At 36.2% G+C, this 20,990-nt stretch overlaps 3 protein-coding genes across 3 annotated transcripts; all 3 read left to right on the top strand.

Moving 5' to 3' along the window:
• Window positions 1-3,009: 3,009 nt before the first annotated feature.
• On the top strand, window positions 3,010-5,295 carry LOC144837326 (uncharacterized). Its single transcript, XM_078692377.1, has 8 exons — window positions 3,010-3,121; window positions 3,387-3,580; window positions 3,681-3,784; window positions 3,869-4,061; window positions 4,305-4,451; window positions 4,560-4,767; window positions 4,860-5,162; window positions 5,273-5,295. Exons 1-8 carry the CDS (start codon window positions 3,106-3,108, stop codon window positions 5,293-5,295), a joined length of 1,188 nt encoding a protein of 395 aa, XP_078548503.1. The 5' UTR covers window positions 3,010-3,105.
• Window positions 5,296-6,961: 1,666 nt separating this feature from the next.
• LOC144838506 (extracellular serine proteinase-like) lies at window positions 6,962-11,164 on the top strand. The gene is made up of 9 exons (XM_078693905.1): window positions 6,962-7,023; window positions 7,331-7,455; window positions 7,824-7,952; window positions 8,284-8,413; window positions 8,669-8,766; window positions 9,503-9,641; window positions 9,770-9,954; window positions 10,246-10,417; window positions 10,862-11,164. The coding sequence occupies exons 2-9, from the start codon at window positions 7,348-7,350 to the stop codon at window positions 10,996-10,998; spliced, it is 1,098 nt and encodes a 365-aa protein (XP_078550031.1). The 5' UTR covers window positions 6,962-7,023; window positions 7,331-7,347; the 3' UTR covers window positions 10,999-11,164.
• Window positions 11,165-14,320: 3,156 nt separating this feature from the next.
• On the top strand, window positions 14,321-19,689 carry LOC144837325 (aqualysin-1-like). The gene is made up of 9 exons (XM_078692376.1): window positions 14,321-14,431; window positions 14,688-14,828; window positions 15,208-15,337; window positions 15,635-15,732; window positions 15,868-16,006; window positions 16,095-16,279; window positions 18,562-18,742; window positions 19,084-19,243; window positions 19,567-19,689. The coding sequence occupies exons 1-8, from the start codon at window positions 14,321-14,323 to the stop codon at window positions 19,218-19,220; spliced, it is 1,122 nt and encodes a 373-aa protein (XP_078548502.1). The 3' UTR covers window positions 19,221-19,243; window positions 19,567-19,689.
• Window positions 19,690-20,990: the final 1,301 nt, after the last annotated feature.

Raw genomic sequence — 20,990 nt, 5'->3', positions numbered from 1 at the left:
TGCGTTTCGCACAAATCATCATATCGCGTCACAAAAACTTATAGGACACCCTCAGCCTCGTTTTAAAGTTAGCATAGCCTTTCGAGGACAGGCGGAATTCATATTGAGAGAGATGATACAGTACTAATTTCACACTCGTACATTGCTATACAGTACCAATTTCTTATTTTTCGTTAAAAAAATTATTATTTACTTCACTATTTGGCTGGCCATTTTATTTAGAGGTCACCTTCCGTTCACTTTCATTCGCTCATATTGGTTTAGTAGGGCTACACCCAAAAGGGGTCAAATAAGTTCAAATTGTGATATATTATATATAGATATTGATGTATAGGCCTATAGTGTATTATATGAGATGAATATTAAGTATAACATCTGCAAATATACACGCATGCAATATGTGGTTATCTTTTACAAAATGATAAACACAATTTGAGGTTCTTAACAGTCTGTTAATTCTCACGGTTACACCTCCGGGGCGGTGGTTGTTTATCTAGAATGTAGATAGGGCCTAGCGTCGATTGCATGTTACACACATGTTTTTATCGCAAATAGCGAGCGCGACGCATGATGGGAAGGGTTTGGGAGCAAACGTCATGACGCGTACGTACGTGATTTGTTGTTTGTCCGTACGCGTCGTGCACGGTATCTTCGTAAATATCATTTTGAGACAAAAAGCCTCGTACTATAGAGGGCGCGAATCCGCATAGTTACTATAAACATCGTGTTCAATGGAGCGTGAAGAGCGAGTCGTGAGGATTGTTTATCATTTTTAGATCGAGGTATACCCGTAGTAAATGGCTTACCATGGTTTATATAAATTAATTTAAACAAAGTTACATTAGTTTTTCACTTTATATATGTTTAATAAACTGGTTATTAAAAGAAAATTTCGCATAAAATTGGTTTTCGTATTATTTTGTAGTGTTTTACTTGTGAAGTATTTAAGCGACCCTGGACAAACAGCGCCACCACGAAATCGAGGTAGCGCTAAATATGAACTCGGAAAATCGTCTGCCACACAAAAAATATTGCGTATTGAAAATCAGGGACTTCGCCAGCCATCTAGGCCAAGGTCATACTGTATTTCAATAAAAAATCAGATTTCCGTATCGGCTTAATTTTACGCAATCGGTCAATGACATACCAATAAATTTACACTCACTAGGCCTATTCTGACGTTCTTTACTGTACTGATTTAGTGTATTTTGTGTATCAATGTAAGTAAACTGTCAAAATGTTGTCTCTTCACTCTAGTTCAATGTTGTGGCTTTGTAGATTGTGTGGCAATAAATTTAGAAATTCCGAAAAAAAATGTAAGATTGCAAATCTTAGGCCAGACATTTCACACCACAATAACTTAGACACTAATATTAGTAGCATTCATCCCCAGTTTGTTTGCACTACATGCGAGTCAAAGGCATACAAATTTCAACCGATAAACACATACAACTGGACAGAACACACAACAGAGTCATGTTTGTCATGTTATTTATTTACAAATATTAAAAACAAAGGCTTAAAAAGAAAACACACAACTTTCCAAAGAAACAACAATGGTACATTTTCATCTACTAATACGAATTTGCCATCATTACCCAGTCAATTTAAATTAAAAGATGCTTCCAAAGATTGGTTTATGTGTGCCATTTGTAAACATGTTATGTCTTTGTCCATGTCTGAAACTAAATGTGGCCACACATTCTGTGCACACTGTTTGTCGCAATTATTTAGTACCCTTAAATGTGATGTAATTCCTTGTATAAAATGTTCTTGTCCTGTAAATGTGTTTGACGTCACAAAGGCATCTGAATTGAGTAAACAGTCACTATTGGGTGTAGAACTGACTTGTAAAAAATGCTCAGACACATTGCTATATCATCAATGTGATAGTCATGAATGTACATCCAAGTGCCAACAAAAGGTGAAGAAAATACAGAAAGCAGTAACTGAAATCAACAGTGAAATTAATGAGGTCATACCAGATGAACTTCACAAATTAGCACATAATGTCTTGCACAAATCCCTAAAAAAGAATAAAGAACTGAACTTGATGACAAAGGGCAGAGTAAGTACTTTTAAATTACATTAATCCAAACTATTAATAATACATAGAGCATGTATTTAAATACTTTTTTAATATCTAATGCATATTATTATTTTTGTACATTTTTTAGTAAATCATACAGCAGGTTTCTTTAATTTTGCAGCCATTGAAAGTCAGTGTTATACAGACATCCAACAAGACACAAGGTATTTGTAAAAAAACTATTACCAGAAGGTCTGCAGAATTTCAACGGTTGGAGAAAAGCATACATGGTGGCGTGAAGCAAAGCCCAACACAACAAACACAGCCTGATGTAGATGTAGGTCTCGCATTAAAGACTGATTGTGATCTTGGTTGGCAGCAGTTTCGTAAACTGAGGAGGTAAATAACAATTTTTAAATATATATAAATATTTCATTCAAGAAAAATAATCAATACAAAGCAGACTACATACAAATTGTAGTTCATTTTATAGAAACAAAAGCAGCATATAGTGATATGAAACCTTTATTACTAACTGTACTATCAATACTTTTACAGGTATCTTCCACCAGGAACACTTTCCTCTGAACGTAAAATGCGTTCCATGCAGAATTTGATAGTGCAGGATTATGTACATGGAGAAATGGTGAAACTAGTGTTCAAAAATGAAACTGCCAGTGGGGAGAATGGTTTTGAGGAAATTGAAGCACCAGTAGTAAGGATCAAAAACATACAATCTTTTGTATTCTCTTACTTGGAGAGTCATTACCAGTAAGTTTAATTTTTAATATAAATGCTAAAGTTTATTAGCAAAACATAAACATTTTCCAAGAATTCATTTTTATAATTTGTTTGTTTTAGATTAGGGAACATTAAACCAAATGATGGAGAAATTTTCCTAAAATTTGGTGGCGACAAAGGTGGCGGCTCTACCAAATTTGAGATCCAGATTTGTAGCATAGATAAGCCCAATGCACTGAAGAACATATTGGTGGTTTTGATGTTTAATGCACCAGATTATACAGTGAATCTGGCAAGGACTCTGCCATTAATAGTCAAAGAAATAACAGACTTGCATGGACAAGTTTGGAGGTAAGAATGAACTATTTTATGTAATACATTTTTTATTCGAATGAAGAAACTCTTACCCTTTTAATTTTGATAAATTCTTATTCTTCATCATAGGGGGTACAATATCAGACTGTTCTTTTTCGGCGATTATGACTTCCTTGTGCGGATATATGGCCTTCTTTCACCTAATGGTAAGTAAAAACAAATATATACATGTTACAGAGAGTTTAAATTAAATAGTATTCCTACAGTTTGTAGATTGTTCTTTATTGACTTTATTTCTTAGGCCGATATGGTTGTTTGTTTTGCCACGCCACCAAAGACCACATGAACAGTGGCATTAGCAAGGAAGACAGAAACATGATGTCACTCCGGGAGGACTATAAGCAATTTGTTGCCCATGGCTCTCATGAAGAAACTAGCAAAGACATATCAAGAAATGTTGTTCGAGAGCCAATGGTAAACATTGATATTGACCATGTAAGTTTTAAATAAAACTATATTACCAAAAAATACGCAATACAAGGCATTTTAACTGCAATGCATTATTCTAATCCATTTTAATTAAATTGTTTTACAGGTTTCAATTCCTTGCCTGCATATTTCGCTAGGAGTATTCAAGAAATTGTACGACCTATTAGAATCGGATGCCCATAACTTGGACCGAAAAATATATAAACTCAGGTAACATTACATACTTTTAAAAAATCAATATACTAGAAAGAAGCCCATTTTGTATTTTAAGTTGTATTATTTTTTAAAATTCAGACAATCAAATCCATCAGAAGAACTGAACAACTTTGAAATTACAATTGCAAAGAAAACAGCTCTAAATGAAGCCTGCAGAGAAAAAATAAACAAACTGCAGATCGACATTTCCAACATGGAAGACAACATGCCCATCTCGCAATTACTAAAGTCAACAGCATTGACAACAAAATTGCAAGCAATTAGAGAACTTGTAAGTAATAAAATGAAACCACATACATTGCAGAAACAGGCACAGGGAGGGTGCCACAAACTCATTAGGTATTCACTGCTCTCGAAATATGACAATCTGCAAATACAAATAAAACTAATAAACAATGATTAATGATTAAATTTGCATACTCTCTCATACTATATATGGTATTGTTAATAAAGATTATTTTAATTTAATTAATTCTATATGCAATGTTGACAGATTGTTTGTTAAATTTCATAGGAAAAATCAATAGAGAAAGATGATTTTAAGGTGGGTGCTGGGCCATTAACTGCAGCAATGGACAATGTGCTGAAGAAGCATAAAGTCGACAGGCAAGCATATCATGGAAAAGCCTTTATCGGCAATCATGTTCATAAATGTTGCAAGGTAGACTGAGCACATTCCATAATAAAATTATAGTAGACTAATAAAATGCTTTTTAGTTTTTTTTGCCCGGTTGTTTACTAACTGTGAAATGTTTGCTCCTAAATACAGATAAACATCATATCACATTTGATCGCCGCATGCCAGTCAACTTTTGACGAGCAGTCAATGGACCTGCCTATAGGTATTGCTAAGGATCTGCAACTTGAATTAGATACCATGAAGGACAAATACATTCCGTTGTTTAGCAAATATTCAATTGTGGAGCAGAAGATTAACCATACCAGATCGCTTACTACTGAGGAAATCAAAGAAATTGGTAGGTATACAGTTTATTAAAAACAATGGTTACTAATTTATAAATGACGATAACAAAATCATAAACAACATACTATTTTTATTATGCTGTAGACAACAACATCCATGATTTTGTCGGAGAGTTCCGGAAGTATGGCCACAGCATCACTCCAAAAATGCACATGCTTGAGAAGCATGTGGTACCAACATTAAAGAGGTGGCAGATTGGTTTGGGGTTGCTTAGCGAACAAGGCGGTGAACAGATACATGCTGCATTTAATAGACAAGCAAGAAGCGTATATGGTGTGCAGTCCGAAATGAGGAAGATGATTTCCATTATGCGGAATCATCTTACGTTGACGAGTCCACAAATCAATAGCAAGGTTGTCAAGCCTAAAAAAAGATTGAGGAAAGATTGTGAGCAAAAGTTATTTTCAAAATTTGTAATTAATGGAAAAAACATAATAATTGAAATATGTAGCTTGTATATTATTTGTAAAAACTTATATTTATATATTTATTTTCAGGTACAAACTCAGTTGAAGAATGAGGTGGTCGGATTATAATGCATATTAACTTGACAACGGTTAATTTTCTATGTTGTAAAATTTAATTCATTGCATATGATATGATGAAACAAAAATCTTTCCTACGCCAGATATCAAGTTGATTATAGTTAAAAAAATGGAATCATTGCGCATTACCATATACAACTACAACTTAACTATGTATAAAATTGTCATTGTAAATAGAAATATCAACCAGTCTAAAAAAAAACGACATATGTTGTTTTTATTGTTGGTAATTCAATCAGCTAATGTATCCACATTATTTTGCTCATTATTTTGTTTATATACTATTATTACTAGCCTATGCCTAAAACTCAGTAGGCCTAGGCTATATTTAACATTAGTATTGATTATATTGAGTCATCATTTGACTAAGTAGAAGTATACCTAACCTGTATTCAATATTTGTATATCCTGATCCTGTATATTTAAGCCAGAGAGAGGAGGCTACTATCTCTCTAGCTTGGCCTAGCTAGGCCTATTTTTACTATTTAGTAGGCTAGCCGGCTAGCCTAGGCCTACTACTAGACACTAAGTTCTAACAGGCCTAGGTCTAATAAAATGTTGAATTACGAACAACCATTTCTTATTCATTTCAATTGTGTTTACTAGCGGTAATAGTCCCACCAATTAAGATACCCCTACTGTACTCTATGCTACCAACACGTCCTACGCCATGCGAGTTCAACTTCAACACGTGTATTTCACCCACATGTTCAAACTCGTATTGCAAAAATACTAACCGATACGGAACCCTAATTTTTTATATACTTGTTTGATAATAGTTAAACATTCTAGAAATAGAATGTGTATATAAATAACGCCTTTATTACATTACCTGCCGAAATAACAAAAATCATCAAAATTTTGGTGAAAATAACAGAAAAAATAAAGACTGATTTTCATTCTTCGTTTACTTCCATACATCGTGAACAGATTCGGCAAATTATTTTTTTGGGCGGTTCAGTGATTACCTCATAACGTTTCTCATGAATATTCAGTTGATTTTATTTATCTAAGGCACATCATTGGTCATTTAAAGTACGGTTACAGCCCAACGCCAATCAAGCGTGTTTTGACCCTTTAAATGTAGAGGGCGCACTCTATACATAGCGCGCCCTCTCTAATAATCAGCTTTTTGTCCATTACGGAGATACCGTGCGTGACGTTTTGGTCCCAAGCCCTTCCCATCATGCATTGTGCAATGACGTTCCTGGGAAATCAAGCTATTTGCGATAAACCATTGCGTGACTATTTAGTTGTTTTGCTAATATTAATTATCCAAATATATCAGGTACATCGGCTGTGTAAATGTTAACAATATTAATTGTGTATGCTATATGGAAGACAGGCGTACATTTTGCAAAATCCTTAATAATACAACTAGGTAAATAGTACCTCCAAATTAATTAATATCATTAATATGATCACTAATTTAGGACGAAAATGAATAATACTATCAATAAAATGATATACATACAATACAAAATATAACATGTGTGCAATAAATTAAAGTTAATGGCGAAATGTTTTTGTTTTTTTATCTTAATTACCTTGCAGGATTATTAGCGGTGTTAACAAACAATAGCTTTAGTCACGTGATGATATTAAAGTTCCATATAAAGAGAGAGAAAGGCAGAGGAAGACATTTCACAAGACTCGAACTGAGTTATATATTCGTTACAGCATCTCATTCTAAGTGACAAAGAGTAAGTTGTGTTGTTTTTTAGATTTAGGTTCAGTAATTTTATTGTAGCTCTTAAGCTTGGTTCCCACTAGAAACACAACGCAAGGACGTACGCGCAACGCAAGCGAGTTGACCAATGACAAGCCACCGATTAGTCAAATCACTTACGCTGCGTTGCGTTCTTGCGTTCACGTCTCTAGTGGGACCCAAGCTTTACACTAAACAGTATATGATAAGTGAGTTTTCAAAAATCACCCGATTAATATTCACTCTTAAGGTAAGATCATGCTTAGTAAGCTAATGAAAAAAAAAACTTTTTTTCCCTCCAGCGACTTTAAAAATCAAAATGCAACGATTTCTATTGCTGCTTGCATGTGTTGTTGCTGCAAATGCGCTCGCTCCTTTGCACAAAGCTAAGGAAAGGATACAGGGACAGTACATTGTTGTACTTAAGGTTTGTGATCGTTTTGTTCACTCGATTCTCAGTGTTGTAGATTCACATGTGATGCCTGTATCGCGGAAGATTAAGGTTTATGATATATGTGTTATGTGTTAATTTTACTCGTGAAGCTGTATCATGAAATTTGTCAGGCCAACTGGTCAAATTTAGACAGGAAACCGACTAGGAATCGGATATTAATTCAACACAGTTAGTAGGCCTCTGTACTAATGGTTAATATTAAGGGTTGGTTGTCTATATTTAGAATAATACAGTAATTGGTATCTTAACATTCGGAAGAGTGTAGTATATTGCTATTGTTTTTGTTCCGAGTATATGGCCAAGTATTACTTGAATAAGCATGTATTACACTTTTTAAATAGGATGATGTTGACGTGGACTCAGAAGTGACTGGTATCGGAGCAATCAGTGGAAGTGTCAATATCAAGAATATATTCCGCACGGTAGCCAATGGATTCTCCGCCATATTGGACGACCAAGCACTTCTACAGGTTAGTGGTAGTACTCAAAGCTTGGTTCCCACTAGCGATGCAACGTAACGCAACCTACGCAACGTAACAAAAATGCCCTTCCAATAATTGTGTTTGCCCCCGCCTGCGTGAAATCAAACGCGCGATGTTTGCAGCACTGTTGCGTCATCGGTTCCAACTTGTAATTACGCAATACAGAATGTCGTTTAAAATGGAACGAAAGCTGTTTAGCCACACATCCTTTCTGCCGATCGACAGAGTTTCCTGTTGCTACTTTCGAGCCGGCATGCCAAATGAATAAAATGAAATAAAAAAATGCTCTCTGTATTTATTTTTATATATTTAACTCCAGATCCGAAATCTAGCCTCCGTATCATACGTTGAAGAAGACGGCATCGTACGAACCACAGACGTCGGCTCCTGGGGTATTGACCGTGTCAACCAGAGATACCTTCCACTTGATGGCGATATCGACTACAAAAGTAAGGCTAATTCATTGTTTGCTATAAATAAATTCGTGTCTCAATGTTCCGCGTCGTGAAAACGCAGTCGATATTTGACGCGCAAAATAACGCGCGAACCTGAACGCCCAGAGCCGGACGACCGGAGCAGGTGTGAAAAAACCCCTATCCTATCATGTCGACTGTGAATTACCTTTCTGTTAAAATATCTTACATTTCAAATTATTCTGAGACCAATACCAATCAAAACACTAAATATTATTCTATTCATTTCAGCCGGTGACGGCAAGAACGCACATGCTTATATAATCGATACAGGTATAAACCCGAATCACGCAGACTTTGGTAAAAGAGCTGTACAGGATTATGGAAATGTAAGTATAGCCCATCCACAACACAACAACATGTATAGGCCCTACCAATCTTTACATTTATGGTATTTTAAACACCATCGTTAAACTAAACTGGTTATCCGTCTAACTAACCAATTAAGCACCACCGTTAAACTAAACTAAACTGGTTAACCGTTTAACTAAAAATAAAATCAAACTAAACTAAATTGGTTATCCGTTTAACTAAAACCACTTAAGCACCATCGTTAAAATAAACTAAACTGGTTATCCGTTTAACTACAAATAAAACCAAACTAAACTAAACTGGTTATCCGTTTAACTAAAAATAAAATCAAACTAAACTAAACTGGTTATCCGTTTAACTAAAAATAAAATCAAACTAAACTAAACTGGTTATCCGTTGAACTAAAAATAAAATCAAACTAAACTAAATTGGTTATCCGTTTAACTAAAACCACTTAACACCATCCGTTTAAGATAAAATAAGAAAGTAAGATAATAATAAGATTTATAAAGCGCACATATCCACAAAAGTGCTCAAGGCACTAACTAAAACCACTTAAACACCATCGTTAAACTAAATTAAACTGGTTATCCGTTTACCTAAACCACTTAATAATAAATAATAACTATAAATAAAATAAACTTAATTAGTATATAGTTAGGCATATCTCTATTAGTTTTCTTTACATAGACTGTTTTCATTTATAAAAAAATATTGGTAATGTAAAAATGCACATTTAAAATGTTTTTGTAGGAAGATTGTAACGGTCATGGCACTCATTGTGCTGGGACCATTGGAAGCTCTACCTACGGTGTAGCAACTGGTGTAACAATCCATGGTGTACAGGTACTTGGATGCCTAGGCTCTGGATCGTGGTCTGAAGTCATCGCAGGTAAAAATCTTCGACATTTCACTCATCTCACATTTTTCATGATCATATTCAATTATATAAACCCTTAGAATAATCATTAAAACCAGTCAGTTTCATGTTTGACTTGAAATGTATGTTGTGGTTGATAGGTTGCGATTATGTCAGTGAAAACGCCAAGAAACCGGCTGTAGCATCCCTGTCACTTGGTGGTGGAAAATCTCCGACTGTCGATGCCGCAATCAAGCGAATGGTTGATGCCGGAATCACCGTCGTGGTAGCTGCTGGTAATGACAATAGTGACGCTTGTGGCTATTCTCCAGCTGGATCTCCAGAGGTTATTGTTAATTATATTTAACACCTTTCCATAATACCCCAAACCGAAGTCAAGATAAACAATATCGCACATAATTTATAATAAGATGATACACACCGACGAATATAAGTTGTAGTTCTTTATAGCTCCACCTTCAAACACATTTACCGTCTAACAGTTTAAAACCGTTAAAATGAAATTGTTTTATTTTGTCTTTCTGTTGCTAACAATACGTTTGACAAGAAAGAAACAGTAAAATAATAAGTATAACTTAGACATGTTGTTAATTATCAACTCTTTCCAATTAAACAGGCTATTACAGTTGGTGCCACTGAGAAGACCGATGTTCGTTCCTATTTCTCTAACTATGGAGAATGTGTCAACATATTTGCACCTGGAACTGATATCACCTCTACCTGGTATACCTCTAAACGAGCTACCAACACCATCAGTGGTACATCAATGGCGTGTCCCCACGTTGCAGGTACGTCACACAATCAATGAAATTAGTAACTCAGACAGCGTCGTACGAGTCGTCTCATCTCGTCGGAAAAAGAGTTAAACCATGTTTAATGTTCTCCCGACGACCTAAAAATACTACCCGACGCTAGAAAGACGACAGGTCTCGTCGGGATTCAATTCAGACAGCACCGACGAGTCAAGACGTCGGGCCTCGTCGTACGATTCTGTCTGAGTTGGTCTTAATATTCAGGATCGGATGGGCACTAATATGCTAATTAGGCCATACTTATTATACTCAAGCTCACTTACTTAATTGTATATACTTACCCAGAATAATATAAGTTCTTGTATACACCAAAACACTGCGAATATTGTTATGACATTGTCCGCCTCCGTTACCTTTCCTTCTTGAAAAACGGATGCATGCAAATTATACTAACGACAACAATTTTACATTTTCTTGTAGGTGCTGCTGCCCTGCATCTTTCGAACGATAACTCAATGAAGCCTACTGAGGTAGCCGGCAAGATCTATTCAGATGCTACACCTGATCTCATTCTTGATCCTCAAGGCCCTAACAATCTTCTTCTGTACGTTCCATAAACGAATTTACGTTCCATAAACGCATTTCTCGTTAAACGCATTTTCACGCGTCAGAAATCAATACCGTTGATGAATGGATTGAAATGTCCGTTTATATACCTACATAAATACGCTTTTATTGTGATATTCGAGTGAAGTAATGCCAATAAAATAACCGAATTATGAGTATCTGTTTGTGTTCTGTTTTATTTGTTATTACTTACTGTTGTACTATACTTAAAGTCAAAGTTAATCATCCTTGAATACGATAAAAGGGATTCCAACCATGCCAAAAAAAAAACCCAAACCGAAGTAAGGGGACACGCCTTCGTCGCTAACCAAGGGTCGATCTAATTGAACCCCGGTCAGCACCAGTTGTGTCTCGGTCATCCCGGACTCAGGCGCCTCCTGCCCTACTAAATTAGATCTAAAACAATCTAGGTGGCATGGTAAAGGGGAAAAAATGGGATTGATATATTGCTTTATTAAATAAGTATGTCTTAAGTCCTTAAAATGGCCCCCATTTTTTACTCAAAACTGATAGTAACTCCTATTTTAAACCACGAACGAACGTAATTTGTTTGACAAATCTTACAATATTATGATAAATCAGTCCAATGGTACAATTTATAATAATTGCATATGGCAACCATATTGGATTCCAAGATGGCCGCCATTAAAAACGTATATATATAATGCATTTATATATTTAATCATCAAATTATGGCTGCCATATGCTATTATTATAAATTGTACCATTGAACTGATTTATCATAATATTGTGGCAACCATATTGGATTCCAAGATGGCCGCCATTAAAAACGTATATAATGTATGCATTTATATATTTAATCATCAAATTATGGCTGCCATATGCTATTATTATAAATTGTACCGTTGGACTGATTTATCATAATATTGTAAGATTTGTCACAAAAATTACGTTCGTACGTGGTTTTAAAATAGGGTTGAAAACATTGAGTAAATGGGGGCCATTTTGAAATCCAAGATGGCGGCCAAAATAGGGTCGGAAAAAATTGGCCCCCAGTTGCAATGAATTCTACTAGTCCTAAGGATTCCAAAACTGCCAATAACTCAACTTGAGCATTAAAATCTCACGGAATTACATTAGGTTCCCCACTATTTCTTCTCTACCACCTATATGATTCTGGAGGATGGGGTGGTGGGGCATTAAGCCCCAATTCAAAAACAACTCAGTAAAGCGTTATCGTATGTTACTCACGTCAGTTTGAGCAATTACAGCAATTATACAACCATACAATATTATAGTACAACAATATAGTAATAATAAGTTGGAATTTTTCCATAATATTAATAATAATTATTAATATTATCATCATCAATTTATTGAGTATATCAACAGGTGTTAGTTCACAGAGTTAGTTAACAACGACATAGAAATATTTCACAATTAGTTATGTTGTTGTTGTTGTATCAGTGTGTATATCTTAGCATGTGTTGCTGTATCAGGTAGCTATCGCATTTGTAGCTTCGGTGTTCAAACAATCTATTTACCAAATTGTATCAAGGCATATTGTGCAAATCTTTAGTAGTGCGTTGTTCTAATTCTTGCACGTAAGCATTTCTTGTCAGGTTCATCATGCGCGACGAGCATTAAGCTCTGTCTACACTGTATAAACTATCAAACTAGTTTGACAAAAAAAATGTGGCCAAATATGGTAGTGATGTACCCAAATATGGTAGTGATATGACATCATCATGTCTATATATGGGCACATCACATTTGTTGTTACATAGTATGATAGTGTAGACAGAGCTTTAATGTAAGTACTCTATACCAAAACAAAAAAATAAAACATTGTAAAGTCCGCAAGAGTGAAACAGTCGCCCAACAACTAACTAAACTGAGATTTCGTGACTCATAGTTGAACAAGTATACTAGTATAGTTTCTTACTGCAACAATCACTACATAGCAAAGCAACTAAATTGCTTTGATTGTATCATCTAATATAAAGTGGAACTTAAGGCCACTTAATAACAAAGGACAACCTGAACTAAAAATTCACCCCTAAGAAACGAAAAATTAAAAGGTTCAATCAACAACCACTTGAAATAAGGAAACTTCAATGGGATGATGATGACGATGGTGACGACGATGATGATGATGATTATAATAGAGATGCCGATGGCGATGATGATGATAACGTCGATGATGATGATGATGATGACGATGATGATGTTGATGATGATGATAACGATGATGATGATGACGATGATGATGATGATGATGATGATGATGATGATGATGATGATAATGGAGATGCCGATAATGGAAATGCCGATGACGATGATGATGATAACGTCGATGATGATGATGCTAATGATGATGATGATGACTGCATCTTATATTTAAATATAAATAAATATTTTTACCAAAGATGTTTGTTGATTTGACTTTATAATTATGCTGATTATATCATCTTCATAACACAGTCAATCAACGATACTATACAATACGTTATATACACTTTGTTGTCAACCTATCATTTACGTATACGTATTTACGTATACGTATTTACGTACCTATATATGAGATACATCTTGTATTGCTAAAAAAACAAGATAAATAAAAAGAAGACAAAACATGAACAAAAGTCCAGTGAATTTTGAGTTGAAGATGTTTAAGTATATTGTACATTGAGTTCTTAAATCTGTTTGTTTTTAGTCAATATATTTGGTGGTAATTCTCCAGCTGCTAATTAGTACATACTTATATTGTCTTATCTTATTACGTGACAGCTATCTTGAGTGACGGTCATCAACTGGGTTAAACACAACAATATGTTTGCTAAGATAATACATTAATATCAAATATTGCCTGTTATTATAATCTATCATTATGACGTTTATTATAGATTATTTTAATAAGATGCTGATAATGGCGTAGTTGAAACAATATAAATAATACACATTTTTACCAATTATTCACTTCAAACATTGACACGAAGCTAAGCCAGTACGTTAAGTTTGGTATATTTTATTATTTAGCCTTTAGGTATTTGAAGCTAAGCCAGTAAGTTAAGTTTGGTATATTTTATTATTTAGCCTTTAGCTATTTGAAGCCAGTAAGTTAAGTTTGGTATATTTTATTATTTAGCCTTTAGGTATTTGAAGGTAAGCCAGTAAGTTAAGTATGTTTTTTAGTTCACTATGTCGGTCGGTCGGTCTGTCGGTCTGTCTGTCGGTGGTCCGGTATCACTATGCGTTTTATCGCTTTTCTGTACTTTTTGAACTGTTTTGATGTTTTTTCTGAGAGCACGCGACTTATGGCTGTTGGCCTTGTTTTCTTTCAGATTGAAAATGCGTGCTTTTATTGTTCTAGCTTTAATTGCTGTGGCCAGTGCCGCCAGCATTGCTCCTCTTCACAAAGCCAAGGAGAGGATTCCAGGGCGTTACATTGTCTCGCTTAAGGTTTAAACATTTTCTTTTTATTTGTAAATCTTGGTTCCCACGCAACAACGTATCAAGCGCAACGCAAGTAATTTGACCAATCAAAAACGATGGATTATTCGAACTGTCGTTTGTATGTATGGTCAACTCGCTTTACGTCCTTGCGTTGCGTCTTAGTGGGAACCAACATTTAAAATATCTCAAATTTCTTCTTTCACTTAAAATGATATACATACAACCTTTCTTTTGTTATATTATTTTGCCTTCTTTGTTGTAGGATGGCATAAATTTGGACCAATTTCTGACTACTGTTTCTGCTAAACTAGCCCTAGAGGATATCCAATTGGACGTCAAATTCAGATATTCCACAGTTGTGAATGGATTCGCTGCTTCCCTACAAGACAAAGCTCTTAAGCTGGTAAGATTAAAAAGAAAATATTCGTAGCATTAATACTGTTCTAAAATGTTATGTTTAAATGTATTTCTCTGTAACAGAGGGGGGTTTCTCAATTTAAAGCTCTACTTCAGAGATACCCCCTTTCCTTTATTTTATTCTCAATATGCTATTCTTTGTTTTTCCCCTTAAGAGAAGAATGGAAATACAGAGATAGATAGATAGATTGATTGATTGATTGAGATTCATGATAACATTGATTATTAGATTCTAAGTGGTAGAATACACACGTGATGGTGTATATTTTCGAGTACTTTCAATACCTGAACACGAGGCATGCTTAGATGTTTAAAGGCCACGTGACGTTGTAATACATTTCTTCGCATGTTTTCAATAATTACAGATCCTCAGCCTCCCACAAGTTGAGTATGTTGAGGAGGACGGTATTGCCAGAGCACAAGCCGTAGGCTCATGGGGAATTGATCGCGTAAACCAAAGAAACCTACCATTAGATAACGTTGCCGGTCATACAAGTAAGTACAGTGGCAAACTATGACAACGCGCGCCGATTGGTTTGTTGCGCGTACCGCGTATGAGTATAACGTACTCTGCGTTCAACTCACTTCTTCGAGCCACTATTTGTGTAATACTGTAATATGTAACTTTGAATGAATAGAATTATATATCCAACTCAATTTAGAGCTAGGGCTAGGACAGCAAGAGAACTTGGCAAAGTTTGACGTAAACTCAGAAATGGCGTTTACAAGTCTAAAACAAATGTATACATCGTGTCTCACTAAAATATTGTTGTTACGAATGTTGCTTTTTAGGCGGAAACGGTGCCAACGCGCATGCGTACATTATTGATACCGGTGTCAATCCAGACCACTCAGACTTTGGAGGCAGAGCTACTAATGATTACGGAAAGGTTTGTTTCATACCTTCTTTTACTTTGATAAAACATGGTTTTTAAATTTTAATTTAACCTAGTCGTTCCTTTAATCTTTTCCTGGCATGAACTTGGATGTCAAATAATCATTATAACCTTAATGTTAATTTTTAGGAAGATTGTAACGGACACGGTAGTCATTGTGCTGGTACAATTGGTAGCGCCACGTACGGAGTCGCTACAGGAGCAACAATCCACGGAGTTCAAGTTCTTGGTTGCTTGGGATCTGGCTCCTGGTCAGAGGTTATTGATGGTAAAAAGTTTGAAACAAATTGCTGACGTTGATTAAATACTAGTCCGTATTTATTTGATGTAAATTTTTAAATTAAATTGGCTTTCAGGTTGTGATTGGGTTGCTAATAATCACATCAAACCAGCCGTTGCATCTCTCTCCCTTGGTGGCGGAAGCTCTTTGACTGTCGACCGTGCTATGACCAGAATGAGTGCAGCTGGTGTTGTCGTCTCTGTAGCTGCTGGTAACAGTGATGCTGATGCTTGTAACTATTCACCAGCAAGATCAACAGACGTAAGTAATAGATATAATTTATATCTGTCCGTTCAAAATAATTACCACATTTCTATAACGCCCTTTTCATAAATAATCATGCTCAAAAGCACTTCAAATAGCACATTATTACCCCAGTCATTTTTTGCATCAAACACGTATGGAAACATACTCCCATAATGCAGCTAGTAATCAACGCAAAGCTGTGTCTTGATCTAACCGGGTACCCATTTATACACCTGGGTGGAGAGAGAGGAAAATGTAAGTAAAGTGTCTTTCCTAAGGATACAAGCAATGCGGCGAGAGTTGGATTCGAACCATGATCTCACAATCAGTAATCCAACGTCCAACACATTGCGCCACACGCTCCAAAAAGTATATGGTTGTCTTAAGACACCAAGTTGAAGTTTCAATCTGAGCTCAAGTGTACTTCCACCAAGCTTGCTTCCTGCTACGTTAAACCATGGACCTATACATTAGGTCCCTGCTTAAATCAAAATGTTACAGAAGCTGCAATGGTCTAAATTACCAACAAATAAATATAAAACTGCGAAAGATAGAATATAAAGTTAATTTCAGCACTGAATGTTTCTAAAATACTGGATCCGCCACATGTAGATCAAACAGCAAAGAGCTTTCATATATTTGTTTAAAGTGGAGCTACACTCAGACTTTCTCAGCTTATATTATGTTTAAGTATGTTTAATTGAAAGTGATTACATACACAAAACAGGGAAGATATGGCAATATTTTCCAAAAACTAATTTCTAAAAAATCGGTCAGAAAATAGTGTTTTTTACTACATTACACTTTTTCAGTAACTTAGGGGTTATTAGTTTACAATACGTCGCAAAACGCGTTACACTTAGCGACTGACGCGTTTTAGTCGCCGGTGAACGCGTTGGTGAAATGTCTCCCCTTTGGTAAATTATGTGTTAGAAAATGGCGAATCAATTTTATACCAGAGAGTTGTAAAATAATTTTTACAACTCCCTGTTTATACACACAATTAATACGATTTGTTTAGGCCCAAGTAATATTTCCGATAAAAATGTCAGCATAATTTACATGTAACATCATGATTTGCACTGTACAACAACAGCATAATAATCTTAATCAAATTGCTTATTAATTTTAAGCTAGGCCTAGCTAAATCTTCTGCTCAGCCTAGCTAGCTAGGCTTGAATTCATGTCTAGGTAGGACTGTAGTCATGGGTTCGAAAATGCTTGGTCGTTTCGTCCCATTTATCGTTCCTGGGTTTTCTCGCACATTAAGAATTGTGAAACACAAAATTCTCTACAAAACAAGACTGGTATTGCTCAGAATAGTAAAGAATAGTAACGGATGTGGAAGCTTATGTCTGACTGAAAAGGCCGAGATTGGGTGCCAGAACAAACTTCACTGCTGTAAGGCTATCAGGCAGCCAGCTAGAGGCCAAGCAGCATCGTTACATACCTAGACTCTAGTAGGCCTAGCTTTATTGAATATATAGCCACGTCTTTCTCAAATCTCGTTAAATTTGACATTTTAGTAATAATCTCATAATTACTTATTACACTGTGAAACATGATAGGGTCACATCCAGAATGTTTTAATATACTTTTCGCCCGTCAAAAATAACATCGCGACAATAACAGATCGCCAGCTGCAGTGTGAAAAATGTTGTGAGAAATGTCACGTGATCATACTCCCTAGCAAAGTAAAAAACCCAATTGGACCCAACGGGGGAAAGTGTCTATTTACGCGAAATTGCGCAATGTATACGCAATAACAATACCAGAAATAAAAAGATCTGGAAAAATTACATACAAAAACATTTTACATTTTTTTTTTAGTGAAGAAATAAATTTTTTAGGAATATTCAAATATACCCCCCTTTTGCATGTAAAAGAATAGGAAATTACAAGGTATCCCCCCAAAACGCAAAAAGGCGTGATTTTCAAGAAAATCATACTCATTGAAAAAAATTTCAAAAAAATATGAAGTATGAAGGATGATATTTTTAAAGAATAGTTGAAATGTATGAAAAATAGCAATTTTCTGGGTGGAGCTCCACTTTAAGTCTGCCCAGCCATGGAAGCTAAAATATTACATGCCACTTGAATGAATTTTTTTTTTTTTAGATTATTTGTATGAAAGTGTTTGATTTGATATTTTTAATTAAAGGCCTTTTGTAAAAAAATTCTCAATCCTGCTTTTTTGGCTGCTACGGATTTTTATTTTCCTTTGTGAATTGTTTTTATTTTTTTTAAAAAGTGAAATAAAGATACCGAGATATTAAATCATTTCCATTCTATTACAGGCCATTACAGTCGGAGCCACTGACTCTGCTGATATTCGTGCTTACTTCTCTAACTATGGATCGTGTGTGGATATCTTTGCTCCAGGAGTCGCCATTACCTCAACATGGCAAGCATCACGAACAGATACTGACACTACAAACACCATCAGTGGAACATCAATGGCTTGTCCTCATGTATCCGGTAATGGATTTTGCTTACTTCTTATTTGTTTCCAAACGTCGTAGAGAGTTAGGCCTACCCCGGTGAACTGCTTCACAAAATAGCCCCCGTATCAGGGGGATTACCACCTATCTGATAGGACAGTGATTAATTTACTATTGGTAATCCGTGGCCACATTGCCTAAGTAGCATAAAATAAATAAATAAATAAATAAAAATAAATAAATATATTGCCTCCTAAAATAGTTTTAAACTATAATCAACATTTTCAGAAACAGAGAGAATTCGAAAAACTAGAATTCATGTGACTATAATAAGAGCTTAGTTATTATGGTAAAATGATAAATACATTGATTCCGAAGGTGTCGCTGCTCTCCATCTCTCCAACAATCCTACGTGGACACATGGTGAAGTTACCTCGCGGATCTTAGCTGATGCTACACCAAACAAAGTCACCGATGATATGGGTACACCAAACCTTCTTCTCTACGCCGACTAAATAGCGGATGTGGATACTTAAATGTAAGTGTATTTTAACGATGAGGTATTTTTTACTTAAGCTCTGTCTACACCATCAAACTAGTTTGATCACAAATGTGCGATGTGCCCAAGTATGGTAGTGATATGTCATCGTGTCCATATATTGGTACATCACATTTGTTTGTCACATAAAGTTTGATAGTGTAGGCAGAGAAGATTAGACCTAAACTTTTTTAATTTAGACAAGTGAAATTCAAATATTTATTCGTTGGTAAAAACAGAACAAAACTTGACATGAATTTGTTGTGAAAATAATGATTTCGCTTTCAACACATTTTTATACACCTTTACTTGTTTTCTTCTAGATTATCGTCAAATTAATGAATAATCAATGAAGCGTGTAACCATTGAGTGGATTATGCCAACAAATGATTGAATAAGTCAATAAAGTTGATAAAGCAAATAAAAAGTAGTTTGTCGTTTTGTTCGCTTTCATTATTACGTAAAACTTATTACATTCCAATTTCCTCTAACGATATCACGTTTAGATTGAAATAAATTGCTATCCAATTAGAACATACAATGAAATCTCTAGCCGTATAAAGCTTGGTTCCCACTAGCGACGCAACGCAAGGACGTAGACGCAACATATCGACGCGAAGTGCCGTATAAAGCTTGGTTCCCACTAGCGACGCAACGCAAGGACGTAGACGCAACATATCGACGCGAAGTGCCGTATAAAGCTTGGTTCCCACTAGGCTGCAACGCAAGGACGTAGACGCAACATATCGACGCGAAGTGCCGTATAAAGCTTGGTTCTCACTAGGCTGCAACGCAAGGACGTAGACGCAACATATCGACGCGAAGTGCCGTATAAAGCTTGGTTCCCACTAGCGACGCAACGCAAGGACGTAGATGCAACATATCGACGCGAAGTGCCGTCTAAAGCTTGGTTCCCACTAGGCCGCAACGCAAGGACGTAGACGCAACATATCGACGCGAAGTGCCGTATAAAGCTTGGTTCTCACTAGGCTGCAACGCAAGGACGTAGACGCAACATATCGACGCGAAGTGCCGTATAAAGCTTGGTTCCCACTAGCGACGCAACGCAAGGACGTAGATGCAACATATCGACGCGAAGTGCCGTCTAAAGCTTGGTTCCCACTAGGCCGCAACGCAAGGACGTAGACGCAACATATCGACGCGAAGTGCCGTATAAAGTTTGGTTCCCACTAGGCTGCAACGCAAGGACGTAGACGCAACATATCGACGCGAAGTGCCGTATAAAGCTTGGTTCCCACTAGGCTGCAACGCAAGGACGTAGACGCAACATATCGACGCGAAGTGCCGTCTAAAGCTTGGTTCCCACTAGGCCGCAACGCAAGGACGTAGACGCAACATATCGACGCGAAGTGCCGTATAAAGTTTGGTTCCCACTAGGCTGCAACGCAAGGACGTAGACGCAACATATCGACGCGAAGTGCCGTATAAAGCTTGGTTCCCACTAGGCTGCAACGCAAGGACGTAGACGCAACATATCGACGCGAAGTGCCGTCTAAAGCTTGGTTCCCACTAGGCTGCAACGCAAGGACGTAGACACAACATATCGACGCGAAGTGCCGTATAAAGCTTGGTTCCCACTAGGCTGCAACGCAAGGACGTAGACGCAACATATCGACGTAAAGTGCCGTATAAAGCTTGGTTCCCACTAGGCTGCAACGCAAGGACGTAGACGCAACATATCGACGCGAAGTGCCGTATAAAGCTTGGTTCCCACTAGGCTGCAACG

This window comes from Antedon bifida, chromosome 3 (genome assembly GCF_963402885.1).
Source record: "Antedon bifida chromosome 3, ecAntBifi1.1, whole genome shotgun sequence".
Taxonomy (NCBI): Eukaryota; Metazoa; Echinodermata; class Crinoidea; order Comatulida; family Antedonidae; genus Antedon; species Antedon bifida.
This window is presented reverse-complemented; position numbering and strand designations above follow the sequence as displayed.

What these genes read in the sequence shown, in the direction of transcription:
- LOC144837325 (XM_078692376.1), top strand. Translation starts at nt 14,321, where the DNA reads ATGCGTGCTTTTATTGTTCTAGCTTTAATTGCTGTGGCCAGTGCCGCC. An exon ending in AAGACAAAGCTCTTAAGCTG is followed by an intron (nt 14,829 to 15,207) that starts GTAAGATTAAAA and finishes CAATAATTACAG; the next exon opens with ATCCTCAGCCTCCCACAAGT. An exon ending in CTGGTCAGAGGTTATTGATG is followed by an intron (nt 16,007 to 16,094) that starts GTAAAAAGTTTG and finishes ATTGGCTTTCAG; the next exon opens with GTTGTGATTGGGTTGCTAAT.
- LOC144838506 (XM_078693905.1), top strand. Translation starts at nt 7,348, where the DNA reads ATGCAACGATTTCTATTGCTGCTTGCATGTGTTGTTGCTGCAAATGCG. An exon ending in ACGACCAAGCACTTCTACAG is followed by an intron (nt 7,953 to 8,283) that starts GTTAGTGGTAGT and finishes ATTTAACTCCAG; the next exon opens with ATCCGAAATCTAGCCTCCGT. An exon ending in GTGGTCTGAAGTCATCGCAG is followed by an intron (nt 9,642 to 9,769) that starts GTAAAAATCTTC and finishes TGTGGTTGATAG; the next exon opens with GTTGCGATTATGTCAGTGAA.
- LOC144837326 (XM_078692377.1), top strand. An exon ending in CGAAAAATATATAAACTCAG is followed by an intron (nt 3,785 to 3,868) that starts GTAACATTACAT and finishes TTTAAAATTCAG; the next exon opens with ACAATCAAATCCATCAGAAG. An exon ending in TGCAAGCAATTAGAGAACTT is followed by an intron (nt 4,062 to 4,304) that starts GTAAGTAATAAA and finishes TAAATTTCATAG; the next exon opens with GAAAAATCAATAGAGAAAGA.